At 47.0% G+C, this 24,971-nt stretch overlaps 1 protein-coding gene across 3 annotated transcripts in view; it reads left to right on the top strand.

Moving 5' to 3' along the window:
- The first annotated feature begins 1,284 nt into the window (after positions 1–1,284).
- The window catches only part of Dscaml1 (DS cell adhesion molecule like 1), a 299,015-nt gene continuing 275,328 nt past the window's right edge, over positions 1,285–24,971 (top strand). For 2 of the 3 annotated variants that reach the window (XM_010629475.3, XM_033764362.1), the window contains exons 1-2: positions 1,285–1,598; positions 4,937–5,083. In XM_010629475.3, the coding sequence (XP_010627777.2) occupies positions 4,981–5,083 (103 nt within the window). In that variant the 5' untranslated portion in view covers positions 1,285–1,598; positions 4,937–4,980. The remainder of the gene's footprint in view (positions 1,599–4,936; positions 5,084–24,971) is intronic. The other variant, XM_033764363.1, reaches the window with a different exon arrangement.

Below are 24,971 nucleotides of genomic sequence, written 5' to 3'. Positions count from 1 at the left end.
GAGGCTCGGCTCTGGGTTAAGCCAGGAATATTAATATAATCTGGAGGTGGCCCTCCCCTCCCCATAAAGTTGTAGAAATTGAGTTCAAGTTGGGTCTCTTGCAACGTTCTTTAAACAGGCAGCAGTAGTCTGTTCCTTGAACTTCCTGGTGACGGGGGAGAGGTGGGGGATGGCTTCCATCTGGAGAACTGGGACCAGACCTCTCTTCCTCTGGTTTTACTCCTGCTTACTTGGAGGTAGCCTTCTTAAAGGGGTAAGCTCCTTGGTCAGAGGGAGGGCTCCCTGACACCAACATCCAGGGCTGCTCGATGGGAGAAAGAAGTACTGATGTTCTGTGCTGGGATGAGTGGAGCATACCTCCCACCCTCCTTTCCAGGCAGCCCAAGAATATGCTGCTGTGAGGTGGAAGGTTGGAATGGTAATTTGGCAGATATGGAAGGGGTCTATGCAGTCTTGCCCATTTGTCCTTTCTGCTTATCTCGTAGTAAAGGAGCAGTGAGGGGAAGGGAATTCCACAGGCAGCCCCTGGAGGAGTGGGCTCTCTTGCTTCTCAAGCTAAGATCTTCCCCACCCACTGCACCTTGGGTCCTTCTTCTGTGTGGCAGTGAATTTTCTGAAGACCCTCAGGGGTCCAGAATGGTTGTCAAGGCTTAGCGTGGTCTTCCATCTTCCAGGGCAGCATTCTGGCCATTCATCTTAGGCCATGGTTTGGAGACCTTTTGGCTCTCATCTATGGTATGTACAGGAGAGATAGCACTAAAATATTTGTTAGGAGGAACAGGTTCAAATTTCAGTTCTGTAACCTAACTGCATGCCTTCGGACAATCTATCACACATAACTGTTCTCAGCCTATAGAAGGGGGTGGTGCAAAGGAGAAGATACCATCTGCTCTCAGAACTGTGAATGAGGCAAGAAAATGAGTGGGAAGTGGCCTGCAGTTGGTAGGTGTTCAGTAAATCTAAGCATTTTAATGTCTACCTTAATACATAAATCTCATAGTGGATTATGACTTTGGACACTTCACCATAACAGAGTTTATGGCCTCCTTTCCTGTGGACTTGCCTTGGCATGGAGAATGAGACCTTTAAGTTCCTGTGCTGGGCCAGAAGCTTCTAAAGAGCAGGAGGTGTCTCTTACTCTTATCTGCCAGTGCCCTGTGCATAGTTGGTGCTCAGCAAGTGTTTACGCATGGCCAATGCATGGGTCTGGTCCTTGCAGGTCTCCATAGGTATTCCTACAGCACATCCTAACTGTGCTTCTCCTCTTGCTTCCCTCGCAGCCCGCCTTGAAGATGTTGGCACCAGCCTCTACTTTGTAAATGACTCCTTGCAGCAGGTGACCTTTTCCAGCTCCGTAGGGGTGGTGGTGCCCTGCCCGGCTGCGGGCTCCCCCAGCGTGGCCCTTCGATGGTACCTGGCCACAGGGGACGACATCTACGATGTGCCACACATCCGACATGTGCATGCCAATGGGACACTGCAGCTCTACCCCTTCTCCCCTTCCGCCTTCAATAGCTTTATCCACGACAATGACTACTTCTGCACCGCGGAGAATGCTGCCGGCAAGATCCGGAGCCCCAACATCCGCGTCAAAGCAGGTAAGGCCCAGGACACCTGCTTCCCACCTGGGGAGATCAGCGTGGAGAGCAGAACTCAGAATGGGGTCAGAAAGTTATCACCGTGAGGCCAGTGTGTGACATGCCCAGGGGCCTGGAAGAAACTATTCACTCAGGGACAAGTTAGAGCTCTTGAATCTCAGCTTGGCCACCTACTGGGTGTGCTTAGGCAGGGGAAGCACCTTTCTAAGCCTCAGTTTTCTCATCTGTAGAGTTGGTGCAAGTACCTATCTCATACATCAATGCACAGACAGTTAAGAGATAGTACTCATTAAAACTAATTACTGCGTTCATTTCAGTCCTGGACTCATGAAAAACACTAGCTGAGTTTCTTTTTCTAAAATAGCCTTTCATAATAGATGTATGGTACCACTTAAAAGTGCTTGTATCTGAATTTACTGTAGGATAACATACACTGTAATGGGAAAATTACCTAAAAACAATTTCAAAATGGCTTTTCTTTGTATTTCAGTTTAAAAGCCCAGCACATATACACCCTCTGAGATGCAATAAACACCTTGAACAACAACAACAAAAATAAATAAAATAAAATAGCCTTTCATTGAAATATATAAAGAAAAGTTCACAGGTTATAATATGTAACTGGATGAGTTTTTACAAAGTTCATTGAATTACAGATCCAGGGATAAGATACCAGCACCTCAGAAGTGTTACTTCTGCTTTTCTTAGGTTACTGTTCCCCCAGAGGTAACCACTGTCTTGACCTCTATCAATTTAGATATTTTGCTTATTTTTGTGCTTTATATAAATAAAGTTCTACAGCATGTATCCTCTGGATGCTGGCTCACTATTCTGGTCATGGGATTTACCCTTCCTGTTGTAGATGGTGTCGGGAGATTGCTCACTAGCTGCTGTGTAGTATTTCATTGCATAACTAGACAGCAGGTTGTTTGCCCATCCCAAATGTTGGTGGACATTTGAGGATAGATTAGTTCATGAGAATAGGTGTTTAGGTTAATACCCATCCTGAAAATGTTTTAGCAGTGAACGACTTGGGTCTTTGGAAGAATCACTGGAGGCAAGGAAATGAGGCTTTCCCAAATGTGTGCCCTTAGAGAAAGTAAACCTGGGTCAGATCTGGAGGCAAAGGATTAGGTCCATTCTTAACTAAAACATCTTGATCCACTAGTGTATCCCCGTCACTGGCAAGGCATGCATCAGATAGCAAGAAGACCCTCAAGAGTGGACAGTGGTTTTCTCAGAAGGGCTTTTTTGTGTGCAACAGGTCAGCTGATCCTCTGGCCAGCCTGGTGTAGTGGCACCAGGCCAAGTGCTCACCATCTTTTCCCACTGCTGGGTTGGTCTGATCCAGGACTATGGTTCCAGTGCAGGCCCCCTCCTGGCAGCAGATCCTGCAAGATAAGACTCTTTACCTCCTCAGTCCTTCTGTTAGCAGCACCTCTCATGGGGACAAAGTTTCAAGTATCTGGGAGCAAGGCTGATGCTTTGTGCTGTTGGTCTGTCCTCTCCAGGGAATCTCTGCCCTGTTCAGCTCCTAATTCCATAGTAGGTGCTGGGAGCCCTGAGGGCTAGATCTGAGCCCAGTTCTGGCCTCCTCAGCCCGGAGGGAAGGGAAGGGAAGGAAAGTCATCTTTGCCATTACATGCTAGATGTTGGGCTAGATGCAGTTTTCACACTAAGCCTGCAAAGGGGTTCTCCAAGATAAGAGGACTAAGACAAAGACAGCTTAAGTAGCTTGCATAAGAGAACACAGCCAGTTGATCACAGCTATTATGAAAGGCAACACTGTCAAGTGCTTTCCAAGGGCTTGGCCTTTTACTTTTAGGGGGAAGCAATTGAGGCTCCAGAGGATAACTCACCCTTTAGGAGTCCCCACTGGTTGGAGGAGGAGGCAGGGCCTGCTTGTTTGATATTATTACCCATCAATCTCTTTTGCTTCCCTAGCACCCTTAGGATGATGTAGGCCAAAACCCATCCTTTTACATCTATCATTCTGCTCCCCTCCAGGGTCAGCTTCCTCAGGCTCCTTTGGGCCAGGTGTGTGTCCCAAAACTGGAGGCAGTGCTGCAATCCCACAGAGACACGGCCCCAGATGGCCAGCAGTGCCTCTCTGGTCTTCTCTCTCCACCAACTCCACTCCTTCCCTTCCCCATCCAGCCATAGCACAGAAAAGGGGAAGGATGAAGGCCCAGGGCAGCCAGGGAAAGCTGGACCTACTAGAAACACAACCAATTAAGGGGTTCTTGATGATGCCAGAGAGACTGCAGGTGCGCAGCCGGGGGTGCTGCCAGAGCCCTAAGTGTCGCCCTGGCAACCATGGCAAGGAGAGGAGGAGGGCAGGCTGCCCAGGTGCCTACTGAGAGACAAGGTTGGTAGGCACTGGGCTTCTGGATATTGCCTGCTTGGCAGGAAGGGGTGGAGTAAAAGGATCCTGAAGTCCCTGCAAAGGCTGGTAGAGGGGGAGTATGAGGCAGAGGTGAGATCTTCAGGCTCATTCTAAGGCTGGGTCAGCCTACCTGAAAGACTGAGTGAGTGGCTGCAGGTGATAGTGCCCAAAGCAGCCCTAAGTGGCAACAGGACCCTGAAGAGAGGGGTGGTTCTGAAGGCGGGCCAAGGTGTGGGCAGAGCTTGAACCAGAGGCTGCAGGTAGCAGGGCAGGAAGAGGGAGAGAACAGCAGGGATGCTTTGTTTCATAGAATCTGGAGTTCTCTATTCTCAGAGACAATCATGATTTCAAATATTCTCCCTTCTTGTCAATTATACACTGCCAAGACCTTCCAGAAAGTTCAGTATCTTAACCGCATCTCACAGGCTATTTTTCACAAGAAAGTAGCCCCCAACTGCTGTTGTTAGATCATATATCATGGGTTTTATTTTGGCAGATGATGGCCACCATGTCCAGAAAGAATGCCTGGGTCCAGGAATAAACTAGGAAATCCAGTTTGGTTTCCCTAGGGGAATTCAAGCACATGCCTTAGTACCCATACATCCTCTTGTTGACTGGATGACAATGCAGGCTCTACTGCTGCCCTCAAGGTCCTTACAATCTAATATAATTTGCTAGTACTCACTGAAACAGGAAAAGTTGCAATTTGGACTTGTGGTCTTGAAGAAGGAAGTAGCTATTTCCAAGTGAGAGTAGCTTCCCAGCAGGTGGGGAGGAATTGGAGGAGTTGGTGGAGGAGGAATTGTTCAGATAGGGACAAGGTCCTGCCAGGAACTCCCGTACTGGGCAGGCAGGAGGTGGGAGGGGGCAGATGAGAAGGGGGAGGAGGGGGCGAGCCAAGGGCTCTGATATATACCTGTGACACTCTATCCCATTCCCAATCTTGCTGCAGTTTTCAGGGAACCCTACACCGTGCGGGTGGAGGATCAAAGGTCAATGCGTGGAAACGTGGCCGTCTTCAAGTGCCTCATTCCCTCCTCAGTGCAGGAATATGTTAGCGTTGTGTCTTGGGAGAAAGACACAGTCTCCATCATCCCAGGTAAGGAGTTGTGGGGCTGTGGCCCACGGGGCTACCTGGTTGGAAGATGGTGCCTGAGCTGGTTGCTAAGCTAACCAAGGCCTTGGGATTGGTTCTGCTGGATGATTTATTATTGTTCTGATGAGGCTTCAGCAAATAGGCCTCTTTGGTCTCTGTCTGGTGTATTTCTCTTTTCTTTTCTTTTCTTTTTTTGGTGGTACCGGGATTGAACTCAGAACCTTGTGCTTGCCGGGCAGTCATGGTGCCACTGAGCTACATCCCCAGCCCTGTCTGGTCTATTTCTGGATGGGATGGTGAAGGTTTCTTCTGGGCATGTCACGGTTCCAGCATATAGGGTTGGTCCTTCTCCCTAGTGGAGTGGGGCTCTCTTGAACTTTCCCTGAAGGATCAAGGCAGCTGGCAGCCTCATCTGTGAAATATGGCAGGAGAGGCGGGATAAGGAGCCCATCTGTGGTCTGTGTCCCTGTATTGAATGACTAGAGCAATGGGATGGGATTCTCAGAAAATCAGACTCAAGAAACGTGTGCGTAAGACTTTCTCCTGAATTTTCTGGCTAAGATTCCCTCAGAATCCTCCCTCACTTGATTTGCTTGGTAGCTGGTGTGGGGAGACAGGATTCATACCATGGTATTGGTTCATCCCACTGTGCTGCGGTGGTCACCAGTCCCTCATCAGTGATCCCTTTCACCTCTGCAGAGTTGTTCCTCCAACAGGAAGCAGGTCTGGAAACACCAAGACAGGACTTCAAGTCTTAGTCTACCTCCAGGCCTCCAGCTACAAAACAGTAGAATCTCTGCCACTCCATCCTTACACACTGCAGGGGTTCTGCCATTTTTCTTCCTTTCTCTATTGTATTGTCATCCACATGTCCCTGCCTTCCACATAAAGGGTAGACACTCTGTGCTCAGTGAGTGGGTGAATGGATGGATTTTGGAGAATTCTGAAGGAGGCTGGAAGCAGCCTGGACAGGGGCACTGAAATATGAGCATGTAGAACCTGACTTAGCAACACCAGAGCCAACAGGGGGAAGGAAGGCTAACAGCTCCTGTGCTGAGGAGCTGGAGAGGTGAGCCTCCCCCAAGTGGCCCTTGAGGTTGGTGCTTCAGGGCTATTTTGATATCAAAACTGTGCTGATGGCTTCAAAGGGCATAAGTATGAGGGACGTGGCCTTGATGCTAATCTGCAGGGCTGTGTTAAACTTTGGTTCTGTAGAACCTCTTCCTTTCCTTTGGTTTTAGAGACTCTCCAGCCCCATCCATAATCATTCTAGATCCTTCTGTAGCTACATGTTAGGTCCAAGGACGGTCTTCCCAAAGCACATACTTCTAACTAACATGTTTCTGTAGGAAATATTAGCATCAGGCAAAGGGAGCTTTGCTTCTTCCAGATTCAAAGGTGAGGGACCAGAACCTGGGCCCACATACTACATGCTTTGGAAAAATGCAAATAGTCTGATTTTTTAAATATAAAAATAGGATTTTCCTGCTATTCATATTCATGCTATACCCAGGTTATATGTGCTATGTGTGTGCTTTGAGGTGGGACAGCTAGGTGGCAGCTTCTTGTGGTGTGGGAGACTTAATGATTAGTTTCCCTGGGGGTGAAAGAAGGGTGGAAATGTCTTAATTACTTTTCTTGTTGCTGAGACAAAATACTTGACACCCAAAGTTAAAGGAGGAAATGTTCACTTCAGCTCACAGTTTGTAGAGGTTTCAGTCCTTAGTTGGCTGGCTCCAAACTAGGGTGGCACATGGCAGAGGGGCCTCATGGAGGAGAAACGTGACATGGCCAGGCAGGCAGCAAGCAACAAGCAGCAAGCCTGCCTTCCCTTATATTCCATCCAGACTGCAAGCCTGCAGATTGGTGTCAGCCACACCCAGGGTGGGGCTTCCATTATACTCACCCTTGATCCCAGGGTCACATCCTTGATCCACATTCACACACCCTGACACTCCCCATTTGTGACTACATGAGGCCTGGGTGACATTTAGACAAAAGCCACACAAGAAGGCTGAGTGTGTTCCTCCACACTTCGGGATCAGCTTCAGGAATAAGTTATCTGAATTGATTTGACCTCTGAATCAGCTCAGGGCCAGGCTTGGCTAGAGCAGTTGCTAGAGGAGTAAGGAGGAAGGCAGGAGGAAGCACAAGAGAGGCTGATGTGGGACAATTGGGGTCCCAGGAAGCATCCCTTTGGGGAGAGCAGGACCTTGGAATTAGGGAACTGATGTAGGCTCCTGCAGGCCCCTATGGGTGTGAAGAGGCCCTCCAGTGTTTCTTTCTGAGACTGTGAGATGTAAACAAGCTCCATGAGTTGTGCACACTCACACCTCAGTCTTTCTGGCTCTCTATGGCTATCTTGGAGCTGCCCATGGAAGCCATAATAGGTTTTTGCCTGTACTTTTTCCAGGCCCTGGAGAGGCTGGAGAGGTGCTGCCTTTTCCAGAACCACTCACCACACCTGCCTCTCTCTGCTTGCCTGCCCTAATTTCCCCTCCCTCAAGCTGGTCACTCTCCTTCAATCTGTCCTTTTAAAGGTGTGCATAAAGTGCAGATCCTCTCCCCTTTGACCTGCCAGACTCCTACCCCAACTTCTCTCCTGAGAGCTTTGGCCTTACAGTGAACAGGCTCTCTGGAGCAGGTGGGGTGGGTATATAAGGGCTAAGGGCTGTGCACAAACATAAATTAAAATTAAGGCCTCCAGTGAAGCTGAGATGTGGTTTAATTTCCCATCTGCATGATCACCATTACAATGCACGTTACTGGATATAAAGATAAATCCGGCCCTGTTCCTAATAGCTTTTAATTTCCACCAGACCTGATTATATTGATGCAGGCTCCTTGTGGGAGTTTACCAGCATGATCTTTCCCAGCATCTCCCAGGCTCTGTTGGCTCCAGTGAGGGGTTTTGGACACCATTCAGATGTGGACCAGATGCACCCACTGCTGCTCTGGAAGATGAGGCTGGATGAGACTCCTTGTTCATGTGGATGGGGCTCTTGGTTGCGGGGTTGTCACCATGCCTGGGCAGGAAGGGAGTGTGTTGGTGACACTGTATGTTGGAGAGGGGAGAAATGGGGGAAGGAGGAGTCTGGTTACAGAGCCTGCTTCAAGGATCCCCATAAGGCAATGCTTCTTGCTCCTCCCACAGCCACCTTAGCCAACAAGGTGAGGGTCTAGTGAACCACCAACATTTCTGTACCTTCCTAGTGATTGTCCTCAGAGTAGCAGGGCTCCAAGGTTTTCCGTTGCTTTCTATTTCTCTTTTAATTTGTCTCTTTTGCCTTGTCTGCTCTGACAACCTCTTCTCCTTATTGATACCCTACCCTTCCTTTGTCCCAAACCTTCATCTCTATGTGTGCCCATGAGGCTTAATATGAAAACCTTACTGCCTCTCTGCTTCCATTCTTGGAGCACTACCTTCCTCTGTCTTATGTTAGAGGCCATTATTTCTGTCTGGCTGCAATTATATGCTTTTCATCATTCTGTCCCCAGGACCAGGATAGTACTGTCACAGAGTAATAATAATAACAAGATTCATAATAATACTTATCATATATGGAGCCCTCTTTTGGGTTAGACATTTTATGTATATTATCTCTAATCCTCACAGTCACCTTTTAAGATAGATAATGTATTGCTTTCCAATTTTATAAATGAGAATATTGAGGCCCAGGGAAGTTAAGCGTCTTACCCAAGGCCACACAGATAGCAGGGATGCAGCCTGGATTAGAGCTGGGGTCCTTCAGTTTCCTCTGCTTCCTGCTGCTTCTCCAGAGCGGGCTCTTCCTTAGAAATTGGCTGTCCTCAGATATAAATGTAGGAGGAGTTCTGTTTCCTGATTCTTGTACTTTTCTGGAGCTAGAAATGTGTCATTGGCTCTTATGCTGACCTCTGGCTATTGTGCACTGACCAGGAGCTTTGGCCTTTCCAAAGCACAACAGATCTCCAGCTTAAGTAGCAGTGAACAAAACAATCATTTGAACTCAAAAGCTATAGTGGGCACTGGCTGTGGCTCAGCCCAGCAGGAGACACAAAGACTGTTCTGATCCAGTGACTGAGGATCCAACTTGTGTCTTCAGCCCTGATGGATAGGGGTGGATAATCCTGGTGCAGCAAACAAATATAATCGTGCTTTGGTTTTGCAGTGTAGAGTTTACCCACTAATCACAATGCCCAGGCTGATTTGAAGGTCACTTTGGGTCCCATGTGCCTACACTGACTTGGAGCAGACAAGAGGGGGACCAGATGGTACCTCCAAACCAGTTTGGTGCACAAGTAGGTTCTAAGTGAAGGCGTGGTGTCACAGACTGTCAGAACTGGAGAGGGCCCTGCAGCACACATGGCTTGGCCTCCTGGGTGACCAGTAAAGGACCCATGCCCAGACCACACTCTTTGTATTCAGAGCACAAAATTTTAACCATTCATAAGGGACTTTTTCTTCCCCTACCAGTTTTCTTGCTTTGTGTTTAAACCCTACCCATCTTTCAAAGTCATGTTCAAATACCACTCTTTGCATGATGTCTTCCCCAATTTCTGCTAAGAATGGATTTAAAAATCATCCAGATTAACCTCCTCCTAGGGAATCCTTTTCTGAACTCCTGCCCAACTTTGTCAGTCCCCGGCTCAAGACAATAATTGTATTTTGTTCTGTAATAGTTTAAGTCCTATATTGTCCCCTCCCAGTATGCAGCATGTCACCATCAAGGGTAGGATCCAAATTTTCTTCAGACCCCTCTCCTATCTGTGCTTAGAGGAGATAATTAACAGTGATGATGATGCTGATGGTCTCTCCGCTATTGTGCTGTGTCATGTGGAAGGAAGTAGAGACCTGGCTAAGGTGACATGGTAAATTGGTGGCATGGTAAAATTGGTGACATGGTAAATCACCTGGATTTAATCAGAGGGGTCCTTCATCTCTATTATACTGAGCTGTTTCTGTGGGCTTCTCTCATGATACTTTGCTATTTAGATGTCAAATTGGAGGTCTGAGCTACCACCTATTTGAGCGGCTGGAGGAAAGGGACTGTGATGGTCAGTCTGGTCTGATAGGAAATAGACGGCAGGCTCCAGGCAACTCAGTGAGTGGGGTTTGGCCCCTGCTGGGTGTCAGCAGCATCAGGCCTTGCAGAGGAGCCCAGGGTGCTGAGAGAAAATCCTGCCTTCTGAAGCCTTTAAACACATGTTCTGGGTTAGAGATTCAAAGACAGCACTCAAAAACTGGGAAGGAATTCTCTGGCTGGTCAGATGGCTGCACAGAGACAGTGATCATGGTGCTAATGACGCTTAGGAAAAAAGTAAATGATCAATTATTGAGCTCTTATCTGATAAGTGTTTCCCCTGCATCATTTCATTTAATCTTCGCATGCATCCTATGTAGTAGGTGCTATCATGATCCCCACTTTGAAGGTGAGGGGGCTGAGGAACAGAGAGGTCAGCCATCTGCCCAAAGACTTGGAGGGAAGGAAGTGGCAGGTACAATGTGACACAAGGGCAGTGGCACTTTAGCTCTTGGATAACCTCTCCCTCTGTGCCCTGCATCCCCTTTCATCTGCATGCTGCTCTCCGGTCTATAAAGCCCATTAGGGGGACTCTCATCTTACTACTTCCTCCCAACAGCATGTATGTGAGACAATGGATTCAGTAGATTCATTGAACAGACAGGGAAACCAGGCCTGCTGGACTGTCGGGCCTGCACAAGGTCATACAGTCAGGGAAGGGTATACCAGAACTCTGGTTCAGATGTTCACACCCCAGGAACTCTTGTAGCCCCACCTGAAGTGCTCTCACAGCTCCCCAGGACTCCTTCCAACATCCCGGCAGGCAGACAGCTCTGCAGTTGCCAGTCGGTTGGTTCCAGAACCATCAGCCGCCCTTCTCAGTCAAGCAGAAATGTCTTGTGTTCACAGGTGCCTCTGGCGGCGTTTGCATGTGTCATGTTTTGCTTTCCCATTTAGTTCATGGCAGGCACTGCATTTCCAGAGCACCCACTGGGTGAATTTCAGCAGATTTAAGACAACTGCCGGCAAACACTCTGCCCCAGGATCACGCCGCGGCAGTGGACACTGAGCAAGCAGCATTGTTTGGTTAAGTTGGCACCTCTGTAAGTTACCCTGAAATCAGTGTGGAATTCTTTATAGAAGGTTATCCTACATATAAATTATCATTAGACTACCTCATTTTTTGTTTAATGCCTACCTAACTGTGCTGTAGTCTAAAAATGTGTGTTTAGTGAAGTCAAGGGTTGCAGGGAAATTATAGGGTTTTCAAAAACCCATTTGCTTTGCTGGTGTTCACATCAGAATCAATCTTGCCTTTAGTTCTCGATCTCATCGCAAACATGCAGTATTGCTTGCTGAATTCTGGCATTTAATGTAGGGTGGCGTTTATTCAGAAGAAGCCAACGGTGCTTACAGAATGGTAGAGCTATGTATAGATGGCACTTCCTGCCAAGCCTGTGATTTTGAACTCTGTGGCGTATCAATGAGATGTTGCTGCCAGAGCCAGACCTGCAGCCTTGTGGAGACAGGGCCCAGGTTCAGAGGGGAGGCCTCCCCTGGGGAGTGGGAGGCAGAGTGGTCTGCAAGCCTCACTGTGCACCAGCACACAGCAGGCACTCAGGCAGTGTTTGCAGAATCCTAGAGGAAGAGGAAGTCACTTGACCCTTTGGGTTAACAAGATGAATGAAAATGAAGGGAAAGGTGTGACTATGCCTGAAAAGGGGCTGGAATAAAGCCATCATTTGCTCCTGTTGTACTCCGGGTCAGCAGGACTTGCTTGGAGCCTCTTTATGCTAGAAACTGTGTGGCAGAGTGAACTCTGGATTCAGAGAGACTTGGGTTCAAATATTGATTGACCCTGATCCTCCCTTGTTGCAGGATTCTGGCCAAGTTTTTTAACCTCTTCACTGTTCCCAGTTATAGGATTAGAAATTATGTACTTTATTTCTGTAGAAGAAGAATATACTTTCCATGTGCAGTATACATTTTAATGTGCAGATCGTTTTTCTACATACAGATTCTTTGTATGTACATTTTCAATTCTTCTTAGTGCTAGGCAGACACACACCCACCATCTTACCCAGGGTTAGTTATCTTCTCCTCACATCCTGGAAGGTCTCTGTGAAAAATGGGCCATGGGTGTGAACATATAGGTGTGAGCCTTTAGGAGGGGAACACTTCTCTCCTTATTTTAGGGCATCAGGGCAGGATAAGACTGACCTTTAAGGCTAGGCAGAGGCAGGAAGCCCTTGGTTTAGGGCTGCATGGCCTAAGCCCAAGCCCTTGAACGATGCTCCTGGCTTTTGCGATCTGTCTACCTGGCATCTGACTGTATGCAGAGATGTGCACAGCCTAGATCTCTAAGCCCAGGTGTGCACTGGGATGCCAGGCAGTGGAAACCAAGCACAGCCCTTCTGCATTTTCCAATGGGAGGGCTGGAGGGGCCCTCATCCCCTCCACCACAGGCTTATGGACATTTAGAGTTCAAAGTATGTCTTATTACCCAGGTTTTCAGGGGGATAGAATCTGCCAAAATCCTGGAAAGTCAGTTGAGAAGAAAACAAATGGGTAGGAGAAGAGGCAGTCCAAGCCAGGAGGGGTGGCGGTAGGGTATGGCTGTAGCCTGTGGCTCCCAATTCACAGGCACTGGTGATAGCCAGGTATGGGATGAACTTTATTCTGTGTGGCCATCAGGTGGGGTCTCTGAGACTGTGAGAAGAAAAGGCCTTTCTTTTGAGAAGGTGTGGGGCCAAGGCCTTCTTCTGTACCCTCCAGGGTGGGATGCAGAAAAGGAAACAGCTGCCCTGTAGAATGTTGCAGAGCCTGCCATTACCAACACAGGCTTCGCCCGAGGGGCGGGCACAGACTTGCATCCACTGGTTCCACTGGGCCATCGCTGCAGAGCTATGTATAGATGGCACTTCCTGCCAAGCCTGTGATTTTGAACTCTGTGGCGTATCAATGAGATGTTGCTGCCAGAGCCAGACCTGCAGCCTTGTGGAGACAGGGCCCAGGTTCAGAGGGGAGGCCTCCCCTGGGGAGTGGGAGGCAGAGTGGTCTGCAAGCCTCACTGTGCACCAGCACACAGCAGGCACTCAGGCAGTGTTTGCAGAATCCTAGAGGAAGAGGAAGTCACTTGACCCTTTGGGTTAACAAGATGAATGAAAATGAAGGGAAAGGTGTGACTATGCCTGAAAAGGGGCTGGAATAAAGCCATCATTTGCTCCTGTTGTACTCCGGGTCAGCAGGACTTGCTTGGAGCCTCTTTATGCTAGAAACTGTGTGGCAGAGTGAACTCTGGATTCAGAGAGACTTGGGTTCAAATATTGATTGACCCTGATCCTCCCTTGTTGCAGGATTCTGGCCAAGTTTTTTAACCTCTTCACTGTTCCCAGTTATAGGATTAGAAATTATGTACTTTATTTCTGTAGAAGAAGAATATACTTTCCATGTGCAGTATACATTTTAATGTGCAGATCGTTTTTCTACATACAGATTCTTTGTATGTACATTTTCAATTCTTCTTAGTGCTAGGCAGACACACACCCACCATCTTACCCAGGGTTAGTTATCTTCTCCTCACATCCTGGAAGGTCTCTGTGAAAAATGGGCCATGGGTGTGAACATATAGGTGTGAGCCTTTAGGAGGGGAACACTTCTCTCCTTATTTTAGGGCATCAGGGCAGGATAAGACTGACCTTTAAGGCTAGGCAGAGGCAGGAAGCCCTTGGTTTAGGGCTGCATGGCCTAAGCCCAAGCCCTTGAACGATGCTCCTGGCTTTTGCGATCTGTCTACCTGGCATCTGACTGTATGCAGAGATGTGCACAGCCTAGATCTCTAAGCCCAGGTGTGCACTGGGATGCCAGGCAGTGGAAACCAAGCACAGCCCTTCTGCATTTTCCAATGGGAGGGCTGGAGGGGCCCTCATCCCCTCCACCACAGGCTTATGGACATTTAGAGTTCAAAGTATGTCTTATTACCCAGGTTTTCAGGGGGATAGAATCTGCCAAAATCCTGGAAAGTCAGTTGAGAAGAAAACAAATGGGTAGGAGAAGAGGCAGTCCAAGCCAGGAGGGGTGGCGGTAGGGTATGGCTGTAGCCTGTGGCTCCCAATTCACAGGCACTGGTGATAGCCAGGTATGGGATGAACTTTATTCTGTGTGGCCATCAGGTGGGGTCTCTGAGACTGTGAGAAGAAAAGGCCTTTCTTTTGAGAAGGTGTGGGGCCAAGGCCTTCTTCTGTACCCTCCAGGGTGGGATGCAGAAAAGGAAACAGCTGCCCTGTAGAATGTTGCAGAGCCTGCCATTACCAACACAGGCTTCGCCCGAGGGGCGGGCACAGACTTGCATCCACTGGTTCCACTGGGCCATCGCTGCACAGTGCCATAACTTGCATTGATTTCATTCCCTAAATCTATCTAAATGGCTGTGCAACCAAGGGTTGATTTAAATTTTGTTCATTATTTAATTTAGCAAATGTTTTTGAGTACTTCCTGTGCACAAGATGCTGTGGTATGCAGTCAGTGATTCCCAAGGCTCTTTGCTTGAGGATCTCAAGGGATTTGGAGAAATTCCTCTTCCCACACACCAAAGAAACTCGTTCAAATTAAAATAGATATGCGTGCATGTGTATAAATAGTATGCATGATCAATTGTATGCATTGATTATATACACATATCCATTCATACACATGCTCACACTTTCTCACCTGTGACAAGTGAGACTCACCTGTGTAGAACCTCAGCAATGCCCACAACAGAGACTTGAGAGAGCTACCATGGCCCTCCACTTACATTCAAGGCCCTCCTCAGAGCACCTGGCTCAGGCAGTGCCTGGTGGGCAGGTGGGGTGTAGGGCTAAAGTTTTGGTCTCCTGTCCTGAATTCCATAATAGGAATTATCTTCTGGATGTTTTGAATTTTATGGACAGCCTTGGAGAAATCCCTGTGTAAGAAAGCCCTGTAAGGCGTGGAAAGGGTGGGCAAAGACATGGAAATAAGTAGGGAGCACTGTGCTTTTGAGGAGATTTCTGTCCAGCAACAGACAAGATGAACTCAGGACATAGGTGGCCTCAATGTGAGGCAGAGTGTGATGAGGGTGCAGGAGTGGTATCAAGTTCTCTGGGGACTCAGAGGTAGGGTGGTGTTTAGAAAATTTGCTCTGTCAGAAGGGGCACCTCTCGTGGGTCCTGGAGAAGGGATCCATTCCCTGGGCAAGCTAAACTGTCACAGAGTGGAATGTTCTAGACCTGCCAGCTCTCATAATCGCTCGAGGAGCTTTTAGGAACACCAGCAGCCAGACCTAAGACTATTAGATGAGGATCCCTGGCTGTAAGACCCAGGCAGCCCACTTTTTAAGCCTCTTGCATGGTGCTAGGGAGTAGCTGAGGTCCTGAGAAAGGAGGCCATGGGAGTATCTTCTTGGAGAGCTGAGAACAAGGATTCACTCTTGGTGAAGGGAGTAGCCTGCATCTTCTGGAGTTCTAGAGACATTAAGGATGGGCTATAATTAATGCTGCATGAACTATATATAACCAATGGGCAATGACGAGCCATTGAAGTTTTTGCATGGGGAGAATTGCCTAGAAGAAATTTTAGGGGGTTGGTCTTCAATAGTTAGGAAAGCAGACTTAGCTTGCTGGAGTCCAGGTCTGCCCTTGAATTTTTCAGGAGTTATCTATCACTTGGCATCCTCCAGATGGTAGGCATATAACCCCTGTTATATAACCCACATTCCCACTGACTTCCTATCCCCATCCTGGAGCTACTTTCCTGTAACCCAGGGAATTGGCAGGAGAGAGTGGTAGCTGCCAAGAGAGGTTCAAGGAAGGAAGGACTTTACAATATCCTACCCAGCAGCGTAGAGATCTAAAGACTAACTCTACTCCTACTTTAAAAATATACAGATTGAATTAGCAAATTCAAATATCTGAAATCCCAAATCCAATATTTTTGAGCACTGACACGATGCCACAAATAGAAAATTCCACACCGACTTTAGGTGAGGGGTTCAAAAGGCAGTTGTGTGCACTAAAAATATTGTATTAAAATACCCTCAGACAGTGCGTGTAAGTGAGGTGCATATGAAACATCAAAACATTTCATGTTTTTACTTTCATCTCATCCCCGAGATATCTCATTATATATATATGAAACTATTTCAAAATATGAAAAAATTAGAAAACAAAGACACTTTTAGTACTAAGAATTTCTCATAAGGGACACTTACCCTTTAATAGTAAGTTAAATTTCTATTGTGCATTTACAGTTTGCAGCACACTTCCATGCACATTGAATTTGATGCTTGTAATGATTCTGTGTAGGCTGAAAACAATTATCCCCATTTGCAGATGAACACACAGAGGCCTGGAGACTTCTCTCTCTCTCTCCCTGTCCTTCTCCTTCTCTTTATCTCTCCCCAAATCCTTCTGGGGACCAAAGAAATAAAAACTCCTTGGCTGCAGGAAGTAGGCATCAGGGGCAGCATCTATTCGGCTTTGGGCTTAGGGTTCAACACTGTTCTAGACAGTGTCACTGATGGAACTTCACATTTGCTGGGCAGAGTACCTTATCTGTCTCCTCACAGTAGCCCATAATGAATGGAAAAGTACTTGGCACAGCAGCCAAAAGAGGCTATGTAAAACTGTAATACTACTACTCCATGTTTACTTGATGAGCTCACCTTGTCAAGGCTCTTTGGGTTGTTAGATCTCATTTTATACTTGTGACATGTGCTGTCATTGTTCAGATGAGGAGACCAAGACTCAGACAGATGCCTTGTCAGGAAGTAGAGCCAGGGTGGGAGATGAAGGGGGCTATGTGGAGTTGTTTGGAATTTTTGGGGAAAATAGCACTTGTCATGTGCCAGGCATTGCATGAATTGCTTTATATAAACTAATTCTGAGTATTGTTATCATCCCCATTTCAAAAATTAAAAAAATGAAGTCCAGAGAAAGTAAAGTTGTTGCCCAAAGTCATCCAGCTAGTGAAAAGTAGAGCTGGGATTCGATCCCAAGCCATCTCATGCCAGAGCCCACTTTCTACTGCTATGCTATCACATATGGATGCCCTGTTCTTGGCTCCAGGTCTTCCAGTGGACTGGGGTATCTCCAGGAGGAAGGAGGGAAGATCACAAAAGGCAGGCCTCAGACCTGAACACCCAGTCGCAGATCAAAGACTTAGTTCAGCAGGACTCTATCTGGGGCCGGGTGTCCAGATCCTAGGCCTTAGCCTGAGTATGTGCAGGTGTAAGCCCTCATCTGGGGACTGATTCCCCTCCTGACTCTGTGGCCTGAGGGCTGGATCTTGGGGTGCTACTTCCCTTTTTGCATGAGTGTGCTGGAGTGAGAACCCATTCTGGAGGGCAGGTGTGACTTTGCCACATCCCCATCTGCCTCTTGCTTTTTTTCCTTTGGATCATTGTTGTAATAGTCTCCAGTTCTCCCAGGGTGGGGAAGTGGGGAGGGGGTTTCTAGTTCCAGTGCAATCATTAAATGATGTTATGATCTCTCTCTGTCTCTGTCTCTGTCTCTGTCTCTGTCTCTCTCTCTCTCTCTCTCTCTGGAAGTCACTTTTCCTATCTGTGCATGAAGGACAGATGAGGACTTCCTGTCCTTTCTGGCTCAGTTTAATTTAACACACTTTACTGAGCCATGTATCTTGCATCGTACTGGACATTGAGGGCATGGTGACAAGTCTGTACTCTGCAGAGGAGACAGACAAACTACGAAAAGAGCTCCAGTGTGTATTCCTAAAAGAAACTCTCATACATGTGCACAGATATGGTCAGTCACTACAGCCATGTTTGTGACAGCAAAAAATTGGAAACCAACATGGATAAATGAAATCTGTTCTATCACAGTATAAAATTCTATGCTTCAGGGGAAATTCATGAACCAGGTCTTTATAAATCGCCTGGACATGTTATGACTGAAACGTGAAATGGGAAAAAGCAAATTGCAGAAGGATGTGTGCATTATGGTGCCATTTGTATAAAGTTTGAAAACATGTGAACCAGTACTATGTATTGTTTCTGGATACATACATATGCAGCAAAGATATAACAACACGCGTGGCAATGATAAACACCATATTCAGGGTAATGCTTACCTCTGAGAAGAAGGCGAAAGGCTGAGGGAGGGAAAGCCAACTGTTTTCAGAATGTCTTATCTCTTAAACTGTTTCTTAAACTGTTTCCTCTAAAAAGGCCAAAAAAAAAAACCCCAACAGGCTTTTAAACATTATTTTTATACTTTTCTACATGGGTGATATATTTCATAAGAAAAGAAATCATTTCAGTGCAATGTACAAAGATCTAGAGGGTTGGAGTGGCTTGAGTTCCCCTCTGATATTGAGGGTTGGGATGAAAGCGCAGGGAGGGGAGATTGTTGGTGACTGTGAGGTGTGGGGAGGTCGATTCTGGGGAGCGTTTGGTGGTGGAGCTGAGGAAGGGCCAGTACACATCACCCTATCCCAGCTATAACCTCCTCTGGGGCCTATTTCCTGGCCCCTCTTCCAGGCCTGCCTTGGGCAGGATTGGTGTTCAACAGTTGTTAAATAACACCAATTAAAATGGTATAAATATGAGAGAAGAAAAAAACGTACGCGCCTCAGGACCTCACTGTAATCTGTTTCTCGGTTTAATGAGAGTCTGGAGACCCAGCATGAGGCCACTGAAAATTAAGAATATGGGAGTATTTATGAGGCTGTGTGGCCTTTGTATTCTGCTGCTCCTCAAAGAGCTGGGAGCCCAGGAGGGTTGTGGAAGTCCTTTGTCCTTCTGTCCTAGGGGCAATCAGTCAGCACTGGCCATGTATACACCTGTGAGTGGACAGCTGGGTGGGGAAAAGTGGTTGGGGAAAGGTGGCTAGGAGTGGCCCCCATAATTGCTTTATTGAGAGGCCTACTGACAATTTCAGCTCCAATTACAAAAGAAAGCTGGGAGCCGAGGCCACAGCAAACAGGGAAACCTGAGAGAGAAAGGTGATCTTCTGCTCCACCCACTGGTCCCCAGGAGAGCCTGCCCTGGGGCCTGCAGAACTGAAGGTCTCCAGGGTAGAGGTGGACAGGGATCACCAGATGCTGCCTTCTTGCTTTGACTTTTAGAAGCATCCAGTTTTATTCCAATTTACCTTGAAACAATGATTTCCCTTGTCCCCACTCTCCTTCTACTTCCCCCTCTTGCTTACATACCCAAGTTTTCAGGTGGCACACAGGTGGAGAATTGGTTTGCCAGGGCTGGTAGGGGCCTTGGATACTATGGAGCCCAATCCTTGGGACATTAGTTACAGAAGCCATTTGTGGCCATGCTGGGACCTGCGCAGACCCAAGTCTCAAGAAACATCCTACTACAGGAGGAAGGAGTCTGTCATCCATCTCATTCTCAACAGAGTGGATTTAGGTGGAGACCCTTCAAGGTCTGATGTATCACCAGAGTTTACAAAGAGCACAAATTAGTTAGGGTGCATAAGAGTGTGTGTGTGTTTATCGTGCAACTTGTTTGTCACATGTAGACATATTACGGATTTGTTCCTGAAGTGACATATCAAATTTCACCTTAAATGGAGAAGTCTTTTTAGGGAAGCTTGAAGTGACCTTGGCAAACATCTGCATAGTTGGACTCACACGTGCGTGTGCGCACACATGCGCATGCACACACACACACGTTTGCTGCAAGTAGATCCTTATCTTCTTGGAGAGCAATTAGGCAGTACATATCTGGAGCCTTAAATTATCCACATTCTTAGGGTTCTATCCTTAAGAAACAACCAAAAATGGCATAAAGTTTTCTGTTGACTGCTATGCAAAAAGTGCAAAATAAAAAGTCCTAAATGATTGAATAACATGACACAATAATACAATGAAATATTTTCAGTATATTTTAGCTATTTGAGAAAAGGATCATAATTTTATATGAAATAGAAAATATATACATAATAGAATTAGTATACATATATATATTAATTACGTGAGAATCTAGAAAGAAGTACAGTGGAGTCAGAAGTGATTTCTGATTTCTTTCTTATAGATTTCTAGAATTTTCAGAATTGATATGAAGTAGTTTTGAAAACTGGAAGGTTATATTTAAGTGTAGGTATCTTGCAAGGTGGTGACAACTTCTGCCTTTTTAGAAAGTCCCTCTTTGGTAAAGTTCCTCCTTACATGGGGCTAAAGTCTACTTTCATGAAATTGTATGCTTAGGCCCTCTTCCTGCCCACTCCCTGCTGCCCCAAACACCCACAGAAGTTTCTTTCTTTTTCTCTCCACTCTAATCACTGAGACACAGCTCTCTTCCTCTCTTCTGCCCCACCCCTCCAGCATCACCTTCTGCTGGAGAAAGCAGCCCTGCCGACAGCCGTCCTCTACAATTTCAACTGCCCTTATCTCATCCTGGGCACCATGCTCTACAGGTGTCCTGGTTTGTCCAGGTGGTCCTTGAAACCAAGGCCCCAAAAGGTGCCCCACCACAGATGGTGTGGACAGAGCTACCGTGAGACTGGCGCCCACTTAGTCTGACTATGCTGTTTTTCCCAGTAGCACCTGGGCTTGGATTTTCATGAGCAAGCTCAAGGTACTGGCTCCTTCTGAATATGGTCTCTTAAAATCTCTGGGCTCTTTCTTGGTATTTTTCAGCTTTCTCATTTCTAACGCAAGAATAATAGTTTTCTCTAATCCAAATAGTAACAAAATGCCTCTGCTTTTTAGGACCTACAAATGGCTCTAATTTGAACTTCCTTGGAAGGTCCTGCATGCTTCCCGGGATGTCTGCAAGTCGTCAGGAAGGCTGAGGTTCTCAGAGCAGTGGCTGGCTCGGGCTTCCCAACACTGTTGAATTCTTGTTCTCTTTCTGTTTTGGATGCTCCTGTGCCTCTGTCCTGATGCTGACCAGGGTTGTGCTCAGTCGGCATCCTTCCTGTTTTACACAAAATCCTCTCTTCCACATGGACCTGCATGCAGCTTGCAGATCTTCCTAAAGATTTTCGGGGAAACAGATGACACAGATCACAGAAAGGCATCCCTCTCTCTAAGAATCCATCAGGTACCTGTCACACTGAGTGAATTTCTTCCCTGTTCCCTACTCCAAACTGGGGCTGCCAGCTCCACCTTTTGTACCCCCAGAGAAGAGTCCTATATCACTTTTTTTTTTAACTTTACTACCGGAGGGAATTTGGAGGATCTTTGGGATTTTTTACACAATTTCAGGGAGTGTGTTAATGTGTACTAATATATTTAATAACAACAATGTGTGTGACCCTAAGCTTCCTTCTCGTGTCATCTGATGGCTTTGCCTGAGAGTAGGGGTATCTTTCCACCAGGACCGAGGACCTTAGCTCTTGTGGAGGGGGTTTGGCAGGAACTCCAAATGAGCTGGAGACCGTGGCCTTGGAGGGACTGGAGTAGGTGCAATGTCTCTTCTGGGAGATATTAGATGGGTGGTGTGTGTTGTGGATGAGGACATCATTCCATTCTAGGGCCCAGTGAGCCTTTGTTTCCCAACCCCAAGAGTCACCCCTGTGGGTAATAGAAATTGACAGTCTGGTTTTGCAATTCCACTCAAAGAAAAGGTGAGATTTTCACAAAGAGGGTTAAAAAACAGAACCAGGAACCTTTTTAAAAGCTGGGCATTTCATACCTGTAATACCAGTATTCTGGGAAGCTGAGATAGGACTATGAGTTTGAATCTCAAAGTCAGTAAATAAACAAACAAAGAAACAAATGAAAGGGCTAAGGATGTAGCTCAGTGTCAAAGCACTGGGTTCAATCTCCAGTACCACTAAATAAACAGATTAATTAATTAATTATCTCCCTTTGCATTTCTGACTTTGTGATTTGATTATAGTGAAGAGGAGATGCCTGTTGGGATTCCTAAGGGGGAATGGCTTCCAGAGGAAGGGGGCTCTGGTGTCAGGAAAGAGGGCAAGCTGGAGGAGAGAGGAGGAAGGGACAGCATTAAACCTCTCCTAGGTCTCTCCCTGGGCCTGTTACTTACCTCTCAGAACTCCCTTATCTGTAAAATGAGATACTGATAGAACATTCTTATTCATTCATATTATTTCCTTGGGATCACCTCAACCAAGAGCACGGATGAGCTTGTAATAGCTCCCTTAGGGATCCACTTCATTTTTTTCTGGAAAATTCTTCCTTAAACCCACTCTTCCATCATCAATTAATATCACACAATCCATGTTCCCTATGCCCGGTCTGATGAGTGTTGTAAACATCCTGGACAAACCTTTTGGGGCTCTGCAGAGAGAGAAGAATTGAACTGGAGTGCTGCCTGGTGACTCAGGACAGCGATTGCCCAGTGAGTGTGTGCAGAGGGCTCCCTTTGCCCTCAGAGCTCTGCGTCTACAGCAGTGCTTTCCAACTGTATCACTTCTGGGTAACAGCAGAAGGCACAATGACTTGCGTGCTGGGGTACAAAGAGGGGGCTGGCTATAGCTGGGGTGACCAATTCTCCTGCCCCAGGTCCTACCCTAATTCATCTCAGGCTGAGATCGTGGCCTGTAGGTGGAGTCTGGAAGAGACTAGATCACACAGATGTGGGGAGGCAAGGGGGGCCAGTTTAGTAGCTGATTTGTAGTTGTCAAGGAAGCACCATGGCACCGAAGAATGGTCCCAGCCGCTTTTTTTTTCCTCTACCCCACCGCTCCTCTCTCCCAAAGGGATTTTAATTATAAAGTCACTGTCTCAAGAATAGCTGAAATAAGGTGAGCCAGTTGGTTGTCACCATCAGCTCTCAGATCCGGCCTCCTGTGGGTGCAGGAGAGCATCTCTCATGCCCTCTGGTCCTCCTTTCTCCTTCCTGCGAGGGTGCGCACCTGCATCCACGTTCCCACCCCCATCCACCCTTCACTTCTTCTTTTCCGTACCCTGACAATCTGGGCCCTGTGTCCTGGTTGCAATATAGTCATAGCTCAGGTGACAGGCAGGGGAGGCTTCCTTCCTCCAGGAGATCTTTCAGTATGAAGGTGTGGAAGATCAAGGAGCAATGGCTGTCGAGGGGAAAGGGTGATGGAGACAGAGTGACGGCAGTGAGTTGAATTAATTCCCTGGTGTCGGATTTAATGAAGGCCTGCCTTCTGTGCTGCTCAGAAAGGCATATCATGGAGTGATCGGTGCTGGGTGTGCACACAGCTCCAATTAAGTTTCTGCATTTCACAGGGCAGGGTGTCTTTGAATCTGTAGGCTTGGGGGGCTTTCCTGCCACCTCCTCCTTTTAGGCTTGCACAGCCCTGATCCAGAAGTCAAGGAGCTCTTCTTCTCTTAAAGAGACAGGACTCCAGGGTCTTTTTAGGCTGCCTATAGCCACCTTTCTTAGCCCTATTTTCTCCTTTTTCCCATTTCATCCTTGGGAAAGGCTCAGGCCTTGCTTTTACACATAATATTTATTTCACTGACTGACTCTTGGAATCACAGAGGCTTAGAGCTAAGAGGGGACCTTGGGGATAATCTAGTCCAGAGTTACATAGTTAATGACTAGAATTAAGCTCTCTTCTCTAGCCTTCTGTTGCAGTGCTGGCGACAGGACATGCAGGTGAGTGATGGCTGCTTATGTAGAGGCAAACTTCCCTAAGTCAAAGGCCTCAGCTGCCCACTCAAGTTGACCCTCACAACCATAGCTGAATGGTGGCAGCTCAGCCACCTTCTTGACAACCAGCAGAAGTACACCTCTATGATCTCATGTTATACTTGAGGTGTCAAAGTCCAGGGAGATGTAGTGCCCTTGGATCGGAATCCTAGCCTGGCCACCAAAACATGACCTTATGTAACTTCCAGTGCTTAACTTTCCAAAGCCTCCTTTTTTCATTTGAAAATCAAGAATAATAACACTTATCTCACAAGTTAATAACAGAGTAGACTCTCACTTCATAAATGAAGAAGACTAAGGCTCTGAGATGAAGTGACACACCTAAAAACAGTGGTGACAAATGGCAAGGGAGAATCAGAATGCAGGTCTTTTCACTCCCAGGACTGTGCTGTTTTTGCATTGCCTTGAGCTAAAATAATACTGACCCTATTCTCCTTCATTCTCCTCCTCCTATTCTTCCCAGGTACTGTTAATTGAGTCTTTACTTTGTGCTCTTACATTATTCTGGGCACTTTAAAGACTTCACATCATTTAATATTGGCCACAACCATGTGAGGTAGGTTTTTAATTTATTTCTATTGTATATCTCACAGGCTTAGAGAGGTTAGATGCCCAAGGTCAAGAGCTGTTAATTGGCTTAGGCAGGATTGGCAGCCAGATCTGCCTGATTCCAAAGTCCATGCATTGACTCTCTGTGTTCACATTTGCTCTTACCCTGCCACCATTCTGGAGTCTCAGCCACCCTGGAACAGCTGTGACCAAAGTACAGAGGTGGCTTAGACACTAATTCTCCCCAGGTCACCAAGTGTCTGTTTGTCCCAGCTCCAGAACTGGGTCTAGGAGAGTACTGCTGAGTTGTCCTGGATGTTCTGCCAGAACCACAGGGCTATAGTACTAAAACCTTATCCCTGACATTAGAATTCACATTTCCCAGTGGAAGTGAGTGAGGGCTCTCATGTCACTCACGGAAGTAAGGTACTTCTCTCTCATTTTCTGAGTGATCCAGAGAGGAAATAGAACTGAGCAGAATCACATTGTACCCTCAGCAAACCTCACATTCCTGGTTGCCACATCCCATCATTCCTCCCTTGTCAACTAAGTAGGTCTGGAAGAACAACCCAGCAGAGATACCAGCTAGTACTACTACAAGGAGCCTTTGTTCCAGGGACCTGCTCATGGCCCTTTGTTCAAAGCATGCTTGCCTAGAGGGGTTTGGAATTAAGACCCCTAGGGCACCCAGTGGGTATGCTCTCTCAACTCTCCATCTGATGCAGTGGACTGTGAAGTACCTGATAAT

Source organism: Fukomys damarensis, unplaced genomic scaffold, assembly GCF_012274545.1.
Source record: "Fukomys damarensis isolate Sample0158 unplaced genomic scaffold, DMR_v1.0_HiC HiC_scaffold_16, whole genome shotgun sequence".
In the NCBI taxonomy this organism is placed as follows: domain Eukaryota; kingdom Metazoa; phylum Chordata; class Mammalia; order Rodentia; family Bathyergidae; genus Fukomys; species Fukomys damarensis.
This window is presented reverse-complemented; position numbering and strand designations above follow the sequence as displayed.